The sequence below is a fragment of the Mirounga leonina genome, unplaced genomic scaffold, assembly GCF_011800145.1.
Source record: "Mirounga leonina isolate KUSES-001 unplaced genomic scaffold, KU_Mleo_1.0 Mir_168, whole genome shotgun sequence".
In the NCBI taxonomy this organism is placed as follows: Eukaryota; Metazoa; Chordata; class Mammalia; order Carnivora; family Phocidae; genus Mirounga; species Mirounga leonina.
In genome coordinates this window covers 20,570,534-20,583,100 of record NW_023270426.1, presented here as the reverse complement: position 1 = coordinate 20,583,100, position 12,567 = coordinate 20,570,534, and the positions used below count along the sequence as shown (strand labels likewise).

The 12,567-nt window shown below is 46.1% G+C and overlaps 1 protein-coding gene across 1 annotated transcript in view; it reads left to right on the top strand.

The window, feature by feature from the left end:
* TRPC7 (transient receptor potential cation channel subfamily C member 7) overlaps positions 1–12,567 on the top strand; it is a 140,229-nt gene that overhangs the window by 75,352 nt on the left and 52,310 nt on the right. The window contains exon 4 of the mRNA XM_035015043.1: positions 7,968–8,132. Coding sequence (XP_034870934.1) covers positions 7,968–8,132 — 165 coding nt within the window. The remainder of the gene's footprint in view (positions 1–7,967; positions 8,133–12,567) is intronic.

Sequence of the window (12,567 nt, the reverse complement as noted above, 5' to 3'; positions counted from 1 at the left end):
GGTACTGCAAAAAAGGTGAGGACAGGGAGGTAGAGTGCTGAGACAATGCATATGAAACAAAGAAGCAAAAATCCTCTCGACCTGAGCTCCCATACCTGTCTCCCTCGTTGGCTCATTTCCTGGGTAGCCCCACCGCCTCCAGATGATGGTATGAATTTTTTCCTGATAAGATCTTTAAACTCCTATCTCGACTGCCTTTGGTAATAAAGCAAGTTGTTGTTGTCATTGTTTTCCTGTCTCCTGGCACTTGCACAGTGAACACCAATTTGGTCAAGACATGAATTCAGTCATTTATCTGTTCATTCCGCCTCCTTGGAGAACAAGCCAACTTTCAGCCTTTGTAGCCATGTGCCTCTTCCCAGATGTGGTGACATAGCCAGAAGTGCTGGGAATCTAACAAACTACAGGGACGATGAGTAAGGAAGGCCACTCTGGTGCTGTAGATGGTTCCAGATTTGCAGTCTGAACACAACTTCTAGCTATGCCATTTACTCATGCAAACAGCACTGCCTGAGTACCCATCCACTGAGCACCACACTAAAGGTCCATCGGAGCCATCCAGGAGTTTTCTCTCTGTTAGAGGATCATCCAGGCATACAACTATGATAAATGGGAGAGACTAAGAATTGGAGGAGAGGAGAGAAAGAGAGATTCTCACCTGAGCGGGCAGGGTGAGACTTCAGGAAAGAGAGAGTGAGCCGAACAAAACCTGGACCGTGGCGACGAGAGGGAAAGCATGCTGGGGAGCAGAGACACCTTGAACAAAGGCTCAGCGAGGGTCAAGCTTGGGGCAGGCTCTGAGAAGAGGGCTGCCAAAGTCAGGCCAGAGCCTAGGGATGGGAGGGAAAATAGTCGGAGTCAAGCTGGAACAGCAACTGGATGTCAGGCTTGAAACTCTAACCCTGACTCTCCCTTCCTTTGCTCTCCTCTTCTCTGCTTCCCTTTTCTTCCTTTCATTTCCTTTCACTTGCTTCCTTTCTCCCCAATTAAAATCCCCTCCATCTATGCCTCCATGGCTCCATCCATCCCAAACAGTGCAAATGGAGTGAACGGGGGACTAGCACAGAACATCCAGTGCTCTGAAGAAGGCAGTCAGATATCAACTGCCCCCCACCCCAGAGGACACAGCCCACTGCCAGAGTGAAAGGAGACACCCAGAACTCTGGCTGGAAAGCCATATGCACATCTCTGGGGCATATCTGCAATCTGGAGGCTCACAGAGATGCCCTCCTGCTTGGCAGACAGAATGAGACAGTGACCTGACCCAGAAGAGATGCAGGAAACTTCCCCCAGGAGAGGCAAGATAAGGAAGTGGTTAAGAATGTTGACTCGAGTCAGACATGAACAGTGATAGTACCATCAGCTTTATAATGAGCAGAACACTTCTCACCTTATTGTGTTAAAAGGATTAAATGAGAAAATGTTCATAATGTGCTCAGCACAAGGCCCGATCCATATGAGTGCTCAATAAATGTCAGCTTTTATTATTCTATTTATGACAGAGAACTAAGACCAGGAAGGACTAAAGTCCAAGCTAACCAGATCCAGAGCATTCCAGAGGGAGCTTAGTGGAATACAAAGACCTCAGGCTTTGGAGTCAGAAAGACCCAAGTTGGAACCACTTTCTAGCTGTGGGATTGTGGGCAACTTGAGGTGACTCAGCGTCAGCTCCCTCATCTGTAAGAGGAAAGCACATCTTCATTTGTATACAAGGATGTATAAACATCCATTTTTTGGAGAAATTATTACAAAGATAATAGCTAACATAACTAAAATTGCTTCATGTAGTAGGTCCTCAACGATTAATACCAGAAACACTCAAGCTGTGACTTCAAATTTTTTTACTTTGTCTAGTGCCCATGCTGAGAGGCTCCTTGAAAGAGGCATAATTTTTTGGATTCCCCATCCAGAGTTCCAAGCCCCATACCGTTCTTTTCTCACTCCCATCACCATCCACCCAGAACGATCATGGATTATCCTCTTGTGGTGGCCACTTGGGAGCAGCATGGCTAAATAAATAGGTTCAATGAGCATGGTGACAATGTTGGTTCCATACCAGAATGCTTCACTCATTTAAAACTTAATAAAACAATGGCAATTTCTGCTTTATTTATTGTAATCGAGCATACTAAATTCTTCAGGAATTTTTAACTCGAAAAACACGATGGCTACTCAATCCTCTGCTCATGGCATAAACTCAAGAAGAAGAGCCAAGAGAACTATTCAGACATCCCCGGGGAGGAACAGAAGTTGAAATAAGAACAGCACCAGCAATGATACCTTTAATATTAAGCACCAGGCCATGTTCGGAGCACCCAACACTTAATCCATCTCTCCTGCATCACGAAACTAGGAGCTGTGAAGTGGCTGGCCCAGGGTCACACAGCTAGGAAATGGCAAGATCTGGAATTTGAACCTGCATGGGCCAGCCTCAGAGCCTGTGAGTGCAACCGCTCCGCTAACTGCTGGCACAGAGAGGAGCAACCTGAAGGTCATCCATGGAAACACAGCAACTAGCTGTGCCAAGGCTGTGGGGCTCTCAGTATTATGTCTCACGGTTAGAGAGCCCACCAAGTGTACCCACTGGTGGGATGATCGTTCAGTGTTATCCACTCACCCATGAGGGACGGCCTACTCCAGAACTGGCAGGGTGTGTTACTCCAAGGCCCCAGTCCACTTCCAGAGTCACAGGGCTGCGAGCTGCAGGTGGACCAGGACTGCAAGCTCTCTCTGTACTTCTAGTGCTGGCCACAGTGCCCGCTGAGAGGGAGCACTGAGGACAAGTCTGCAAAGTGAATGAATGAACAAACAAATGACCCACCAACAAACTAAACTAGTCAATGACTGACACTTCCATTTCTCTTCTTCCCTCCCCAACTTCCCAGACTTGAGAGCTTTCCCAAGACAGAACGGGAAGGAAAAACATCAGCAGCACTGAACCCAATCCCACGAGATGCTCCAAATAGGAAATGGCATCACGAAATTATTCTAATTCCGATGGATGGTCTACACTAAGAAAAGCCCTTTGGTGACTGTAGCTTGAGACAGTGTCTGTCTCCCTTTGCCTATGTAGACAGTTTCCAGAGAAAACAGGTTTCTATAAGCAAATGCTGGTGTTGAGCTAAGTGGAAAATCTTGACCACAGTCACATCAGCCATCACTGGGCCCTTTGATGGTTTATCTGTATAAAAGAAAGTCATTTTATCTATAGGCATTGGATTTTATAAATTTTGTTCCAGCTAAGTTATTCTTCAGCTTATCAAATCACGCTTTCCCACATCTCATCATTCTGTAAATGAGACTTAGTGTCTGAGGGAAAAACCTGTACTTAAAGGATATGGAAATCAGAGTCTCAAAGCCCCTGAGCTCAAACGTAGTCCTCTTTTCCTCCCTGCGAAAAGTGCAAAATGCAAGACTGAAAAGCTTTTAAGGCGGTGGAGGGGAGGGGCTCTGAGGAGGGAGGAGAAGGGCTTTCCACAGGTTCAAGGGCCCGCACTGCTCCTCACGGTTGGAGTGCTCATAACCCGTAGACGGGCATCAGGGTGCAGAATACACTGGATAGTGACCCCGCCTACCCAGCAGAGACCAGCCCATTTTGAACCAACTGCATGGATAAACCAAGCTGCACTTTCAGTGGAGGATGGGGCAGGAGGGACTGGGTAGAGAGGGAGTGGCCTCACCCACGTCATTTCCAGAGACACCAACACTTCAAGAATCCGTCTGCTCACGCAGGTAGAGACAAGAATAAAAACAGGAGGGTGAGGGAGAGTTGCAGAGTAGGAGGGAGGAAGAGAGAAAAAGAGGAAGAGGGACAGAGAAAATGGGCAAGAAAAGCAGAGTCATGGGCTTACTTTTATTTATTGCATACTAATACAGTGCTTACTATTTGCCAGGTACTATTCTAAGCACTTTACAAATACTAACTTACTTAATCCTCATGATTAGCTTCATTTCTAGAAGAGGGAAGCTAAGCATGGAGAGAGTCAATGACTTGAGAGCATATGGCCAGCAAGTGACAGGGCCATGACCAGAACCCAGGAAGCCACGCACCAGTCCATGCCCTTACCCATCCGGCCTGAGGAAAGTCTTCGACTCTGTTCCGATGGGAGCATCTGGCCCAAGGGCGCAAGCATGCCGTGAGACAGCCCTAAAAATAGTTAAGGAATGTTTGTATCTCTCAACAATTATGTATTCTTATCACATCAGATATTTCCTTGTGAATGAATATAAAGCAGGGAAACAGTGAAGGGGATGGTTCTCCTTTGGGCTATAAAAGAAAAAGAGCAGCCCACAGATCAAATAAAAGCAGAGTAACAGCCAAGACTGAGCTAATATGCCCAAGAGTTCCATACACCACCACTGTATTCTCACTATGTCACCAGGGGCTAGGAGGAACAAGACGCTTAGGCGAGATAGTAACAGAAAAGTAGCTTTAGGTGTAACTTGTTATGTTAACCATGAACGTTGGTCAAACGAGCCACTAGGATAACTGGCGTGAGATGGACTCAAAAACCGGCAGTATGATTCCTGGCCCCTCAGGACTCTCAGGTCCTGTTTTCCAGCCAATCTCCTAATCCATCAGTCCATCGTAGGGACCCTGGCTCAGAGCTCCTGCTTATCTCTGCAACTTTACTTCCTTCAGCTTCCCCCTTCCTGCCCCAGTTCTCTGTACAGTCCACTGGGTGGCTGGATTGATTTTCTCTGCACGTGTCCAAACATGGACGTGGCTGGATTGATTTTTTCTGAAGAGGCTGCTCAGCTCCACGTAAGCCCCCGGTAACAGATTCTCAGCTCCAAGTCATCAGGAACTCCCTGCTATGAAGAGTGAGAATCACACTGCTGGGAAAACTGGGGTGTTCTCACCAGTTCTTCCTGTGAAGGACTTCCATAAAAAGTGTACCACACTCAGTCCACAATGGTTTGGGGCGAGAATGGCCTGGGCAAAGCCCTCGGTGTCATCCATCCTTTTGTGAGCTAGATGCCAAAGAAAGCAAACCCAAGACAACACTGATTTCCTGTGTTCCCATTCTATTCTAGCTGTGGGTTTTTCTTCCATCCATTCCTTTCTGACCCTACTTCTGAAAATCCTTCCCCTGCCCACACCTCACCCCCACCTCACCCTGCAGGAATTCTTCCTTTGTTCCCTAGCTGAGTGTCCTTTTGTTTAGACTGTTGTGTCCTGATGGCATGTTCATGTTATTCTCATCTTCCTGGGATCACAGATGATGTCTCTCTGTGTTTCAAAAGCACAGTGGGAAAATTCCTTTGCTACACACTGAATTTCAAAGGCCTACCCCAAGTTCAGAAAAGTGCCCATAGAAAGATAAATAATCTGGGCTTTAGCTATTACTTGCTGTCAGCTTTCTGGGAGCAATATACTATAAACTCTGTCTGCAAATTAATATGTTTGGAGCTAGATTGCTTTATTATGGGGGAAGAAATGCAGCTATAAAAATTAGCACATGTCTAATCAGAAGAAGACAGTCTCAAGAGAGCCCCCTTGTTTTAGTTGTGACCACTCTCTTCCTCTGAGGCAGGCAAGGGAGAGTGGAACAGTCCCCATTGTGTTCTGTCTCAGCATTTCTTCCCCTCCAGCTCTGCTGCTCCATCTGTTGTGCTAACTTATCTGTAGAAGGCGGTAGTAAAAGCCTGGATGGACTCTCTCCCCCGGTACAGAGAGACAAATGGAGGGGACCAGCCCTGGAGTCCTTCCAGAGCAGCTACATTTGCAGGGAGCCAGGGGCTGAGCCAAGTGGCCTGCTCTTTCATGAGCAGACATCTCAGCTTCTAATCAGACTGTGAATTTCCCCAGGGCAGATCCATTTCAGCACCCAGAGAAGGCTTGCTGTTGAAAAACAAAACTGACTGCCCCCCATGTCCACCCACCATCCCTCTGAGGGACCTCAGCTCCCAGAAAGCTGACCATTACTAAAACACTCATATGAGTTTCTGTTGCTTGCTCCACTTTGCTGTGAACCAGAAAGGGCAGAGAAAAGCCTATCACCGGGGCGCCTGGGTGGCTCAGTTGGTTAAGCGACTGCCTTCGGCTCAGGTCATGATCCTGGAGTCCCGGGATCGAGTCCCGCATCGGGCTCCCTGCTCGGCAGGGAGTCTGCTTCTCCCTCTGACCCTCCTCCCTCTCATGCTCTCTGTCTCTTGTTCTCTCTCTCTCTCAAATAAATAAATAAAATCTTTAAAAAAAAAAAAAAGAAAAAGAAAGAAAAGCCTATCACCTGCTGGTGTGAGGAATCCTACCCTACATTGAGGAGAATCCACTGCTCTTGTCCTTAGAGGGCAAGACCACAATGGTTGCTGTGGGTCCAATAACGCTACCAAAAAAGCTTCATTCTCACTAATGTTTGAGGAATAGTATTATCGGGGGCTGCCGCATGGCCACATAAACCTTTGATAGTGTCTTCACACATTGCCTGGCTGCTGCCTTGAGTTCCCAGAAACTGGAAACAAGAACATGCTGCCATTTGCACTGAGAATGTTTTAAAACTGTTGTATTTACATTATTCTTATAATGAAAAGGAAATGTTTTTACATTTCCTCATAATCATTGCACATGTCCCCTTAATACCAATGAGGCAAATGGGATGAAAACTGGTGTATTATGCTCTAGAGTCATCAGATGAAAAGTCAGACCCTTTGAAGAATGCCCAGTGTGTCTGCTCCAGTCCATGGATGCAAGGCTCTCCTGAGTAGGGCTAAGAATAGGGCTACCAAAAGCACTGAAAAGCTTCCTCCTGTCACAGGGGAACATAAGCTAATGAGTAAAATTTTCTTACATGTCAACTTCATTCCCATAAATCTTACTTAAATATTGCCTATTATCCATTTCCACTCAAAATCAACTAAACAAATGGCCAAATGGCACCAAATATTTGCAGGAAAAGGCTGTTTGGCTGCAGCAGCTCAAGCCAACTTGCTGGATGGAGGAGAACGAGGAAGACTCCCTATATGAATAAAAGCATGTCTCATGTACCACATGGGCAGAGTGGAGCCAGGCCCAAGAGAGGGCACACACTATCTGAGCCTCTTTCTGCACATTTTCATTCTTCTTTTTAACTGGCTCATTTTGCCACTTAGTCCATACAGAGGAACATGGTTGCCCACCTCTCCCAAGATCACTTGTTAACTTGTAAATAAAGAAACTGCCTCTCTTAGTCAGTCTCAAAGGCCCAGGTGAGAGAAAATGATAGGCCAGTTGAAGTCAGGGTTCCACGCCTACTCCAATAAGCGATATCCAGAAGGGATGAGGTCACACAATACCAAACAGCCACAAGAAGTCTGTCCTGTAACCCGGGCATTAGGACGGGGCGGTTTGAAGAGAGGGAGGTAGCAGTGAGAAGCTGCTGTGTGAGGGACACCACGGGTCAGTACTCTGGTAGGCCATGAGAGGTTCTATGCATCCAAGCCAACGCTGCTACAGCCCAGTGGGGAAACACTCAGTTTTAATGTCTCCTCCAGAAACACTGCAAGCACTTTCCTTAGCCAGTACAGGAAAAGAGACGGGAACACTTCTACAAACTCATTTAATCCTACAAGACAATAACAGGCTGTTCTGCAAACGGGATACTGAAGCTCACAGTAGTTGGGTAAGCGGCCCAACGTCACCTGGCTAGAAAACAGAGGAGCAAATTTCAGACCACTGGGACTCCAAAATCCCATTCATGCTCCATTCATGACTCAGGCTGCCTCACAAGTGAACTCTGCCTAAGCTAAGTGCCAAGCCCTGATGCGGCCGGTCCTGTGAGGCCTCTGACCTCAGCGCCATGACACCCAGCATCCTCAGGCCAGAAGGGCCCCGCAGGGACCTGCCCGCAGCTCTCCCCTAACGCCCCAGCCACGCCCCAGGTGAAACACCTCAGCCCCTAGCCACTCGTAGGTCGTAAACTGTTCAAGTGCTACCGATGCCATTTTCCTGTTTGCGTTTTGTTTTTGTTTTTGTTTTGTTTTTACAGTTCGTTGCTCATCCTAACTGTCAGCAGCAATTGCTTACCATGTGGTATGAAAATCTCTCAGGCTTACGTCAACAGTCTATCGCTGTGAAATTCCTGGCTGTCTTTGGAGTCTCCCTAGGCCTCCCTTTTCTCGCCATAGCCTATTGGATTGCTCCGTGCAGCAAGGTACAGACTGCTTAAGGTGCATGTCGTCTGCAGTGATCTCTTCTCTCTCCTTAGCATGACCTGGAGGCCACTGGCTCGAAGCGACAGCTGAGCGTTTCCCGTGTTCAGAGAAAAGAGCTTTGAGATACTTAGCAAAAGTAGAAAACCACACAGACCTGCTTGTTTTCCAACATTTTTCTAAAACAGGGAGGAGTGATAATCTGGGACATTTAAAATACATGAGGCATAATCTGATCAATAATGGAAGAGAGAGGGAAGACAGGCACTTTTGCTCCTCTAATTACGCCATGTCCTAGACACATCCTCTACACTCACAGTAATCATTATAATAATGGTCACAGGAATAAGCAACATTTACTGAGTGTTTTCTTTTGGCTAAGCTCTTTTCATGGAAGATCTCATTTCACCCCCTCAATTACATTATGACGCATATACTTTATGAAGTAGGTTCAGAAAAGAGAAATGACGAATAGGCTGAGAGTCAAGTGCAGCTCATGTTGGGCTCTGCAGCCGCATCTCCACATTGTCCCAGTTTCCCTGGCTTCCCTGATTAGGCTCTGGGCCACACGGGTGGCTAACTGGGTCACAAGAAGGAAAAGACAAAGGAAAGAGAAGGAGAGCTGGAAAGGTGCAGAGCTGGGTTCTTTGCTCACAGGGAAGGGGAGTGTCGGGTGCCGGCTGCTAATGGAGGGAATGGAACTTTCCCACCTCCCGTCCATCATCCCTACAGCCCAGCCATCTGATCCAGCCACAGAAACCCTCGGCACTCACTCCAGCTTCAGGCAAGAGTTAGCAACTACAGGACCAAATCATGGAGAAATGATTCCACAGGGAATCTGATCAGCTAATGTGGTTAACAAAAAATGGAACCTCTTGTCAACTCCAGTAAGAGGGACCTCATGCCAGGATGATGGGCCCAAGACTTGAGGGCTGCTGATGAGGCCACCTAACCAGAGGCAATGAACTCACTGCCTTTGAGTAAGACGCATGCCATAGACACAGGTTAGGACAGATTCAGACTCCTTCTTCTGTAAAATGGTAGTAAAAAGTCCTCAAACTGAGTATTTGTGGTGTTCAACCTTACATCTACTGAGGGTTTTGTTTCTTTGACAATCTACCATGCCATGGATTTCTAAATCAGAATTCCCCAAATGATACACATATAAATGAAGGCATTTTTTTCTGCCTTTCATTATGAGCTGATAAAAGTGCAGTGAGTAAAACAAAACCAGATTTAAAGCTGGGTTAGAGTAGGTCACTGGTTCTAGGCACAGATTTTCACACTGGAAGTATCTAGTCTGTCCTGCAGGTTAGAGCCTTGCCTTCATTCAAAGCCTCAATGCACAGGGATGCTCACCTCCATACTCTGGGAGCCCCAAACTACTTTCAGGACAGTCAGTCATTAAAATAATAGCCCCTTGGTAGAGAAAACACTGACAAGCCTCAATTTTGCTTTTAAAACCAAATGCAACAGTTACCAGAAAATGGGGACTAGCCAATACCAGCAAATTGGTTTGCCTCTGCCTATCTGGTCGCCTGGGGAAATACTCAGGAAGAAATGATATTCCAGTTGTTGACTAAATTTTTTAGATTTTCAGTAGGTCTAAGAAGAACCATCTTGGCCAATATCATGCAGATGTGATGTCCCCCCGCCAAAAAAAAGTACGCATGGGAAGGGGAGGGAGTTCTGGACTTTCTTGGGGTCCAGTAAGTCCAAGAGACTGATGCCACCATGAAACATAGGGGTCACACCAATAGTAGTCTTCTAGAACATTCCGGAAGAAATGATTGCAGGAAAATTTAGCCCAATGGCTGAGACTTCCTCTCTTCTGTTCAGATACATGTCTGATTGACATTTGGTGCTCATGGAGCTTCCAGTAACACTAAAAAAAGAGCACTACAGATAAATATGAGCTGGCCATTAAGCCACTTGTGCCTTCTGGGCACTTTCTGGGCTGCAAGTCTGAGTTCAATACATTGGAGGGTGTGTCCACACTGGAATGACAAGTCTTTGTGGCATGAGATCATTCTTGGTGGCATACTGCTCATTCTGAGGAAAGATTCCCTCATTAAGGAGGGAAACTTTCGTTGTCAAAGTTGCTCTGAAGCAGCCAAAGGACAGCTAAAACAGTCAAGATATTTTTAGTTTCTTTCCTTTCACCACTACAAAAGAAATCTATTCAAGTTTGGCAAAGATATTGTATTACTGGGGATTATAGAGGGTCACATCTTCCATGTGAAGAAACCAGCCCTCGCCAAAGGCTCCTGAGGCCCAGAATACAAGGTCCTCCCAAGGAAAGTGGCACAGTGGCGAAATCTGTTAATGTGCTGCATCCCTCCTCCCAAGGGATCACTTTATACCTAATAAATCTATGAAAAAGCCAGTGTCATCCCAGCAACTTCATATTCTAACCACATTATGACACCTGCCTCAAAGAATTTAGAACTTGATATTCTTTTCTAAATGTATTCATAACCAGCTAAACCTCATCAACCAGCTAATGTCCATCAATGTCTAACAAATGCTGAAGTTTCTATTTCCAACTTAATGGTCCATTTATTGAATAGTTGCTGTCCTAATTTAGAGACCACTAGGGATACCAAAATTACTTGATTGGCCTGCCAAAATGATCTCATTTATTTCCCATTGAATCCCCATGGCTGTCAATTCTACTTTTATTTAAATTTCTGAGGGTCCCTAAGAAAGACAGCTAAATAAGGAGAGTATAAGGTCAAGGATGTCAACAGAAGTTCAGCTTACTAATATAGTGTCTGAAGAGGGTAACCAAGTCATAGTGTGTACATAAGATAATAACGGCAGGTCTGGATCTTGGGACAGGCCTCTCAAGGTCAATAAAGAGAACAGTGATATTTTTCTATCATCTCTCATCTTAATCACCAGCATGGCTGAGGTCAAGCAGCCCACTGGGAGGCCAGTGAGTTCTCACCTCATGGCTGCTCTCAGACAGATCTTTGCCCACAGAGCTCTTCATCCTCTCAAGGAGGGCTCTGATGTCAAAGGCCCTTTATGGCTCAATGGCCTATTTTGCATCCTTTGTTATTCCATTCTGATTCATAATTTAGGTTGTTTGCCTATTAAAATCTGAGAGCTGAAAGAGTTAACAGTCATCCATAAGGGCTCAAACAGGGTCTCTACAGTGGGTGGATCAAGGAGGAAGTCAGCATGGGGAAAGTGTTGAGGAACAACACAAGTTCTAATTGTAAACATGTGAGAGGTGACTGATTTCCTCCATGCCTGTTATCCTTGATGGTTCAATTATGCTTATAACTCAGTCCCAGGACTCAGGAAGGGAGAGCTGTAAACAACTTCAGTCTCCTACCTGGTATCTTTACAGGGGACAAGCCCTCGGTCCATATACTGCCACATAACTCTAAATGAAGAATGCCAAAGTGATAGCTACCATGCCCCAAACCCCTAGCCCCGTGCCAAACAAAACACCAAGTGAGGAGGTGGAGGAACTCTGCAGCTTTGGAAGATCCCTGCTCTGCCTTGTCAAAGTTGAACTGGTATGAAACAAAGGTCCTCACACCATGAGGCCCAGAGCCAACCAGGAGAGGACAATGCCTCCAAAGCCTTCTGTGTCTCCCTCATCTGCCTCTACCAGAGAGCACTAGATTAAAGAAAATCATGCTGTAATTTTGGAAGCATTGTCATGGAGGGGAAATTCGTGCCAGGAAATAGAGCCTATTTTGCTCTTATGTTACAAAAGCATCTGCCCTCAAATCCAAAAGGAGAGTCCATCACCTGTCCCCTGCTGGGACAGGAGTTAAGAGGACCAGAAGGCTGATCACTTCCATACTGAGCCCAGTCTGAGCCCTGCAACATTCTCTCCCCAACTCTCTATCAATTTCCTAGCACAGGTTCTCTGTTCTCTCTCCACTAGAAAATCAGCAACTTTGAAAGAAAGGACCAACCCTGACAGCTTATTTATTCTATCCCCTCCAGTGCCCAGGATCATGTTGCACATAGACAGTACCCAAAGGGCTCATGCATGACATCAGGACTCTGTGTAGCTCCCACTTTCTGAAGCCTTGCCTATAAGCTTTAAAAGAGCCAGTTGGGTTTCTTTTAAGTTTCCCCTTAGGAGAATTGCCTGAGGCTCTCTGGTGCCACAGAGTAAGTGCTTCCTGTGTGCCAGGAGCTGCTCTGTTTTGTGCCTATTATTCATTTCTTCTATCAACCCTACATGACAAGTTGTATTTTATCCCCATTTTACAGATGGAGAAACTAAGACACAAAGGGATTATGTAAATGCCACAAACTATGGAGGTGTGATTTACACCTAAGATCTCTCGCTCAGGAGACCTGACCTTAAACACTGCGTGTGTGCGCACGCGCGTGCGTGTGTGCACGCACACACACACACACATTTGCCCCTCTACCCTTTCTAATACATCAGCAGCATTACAACCT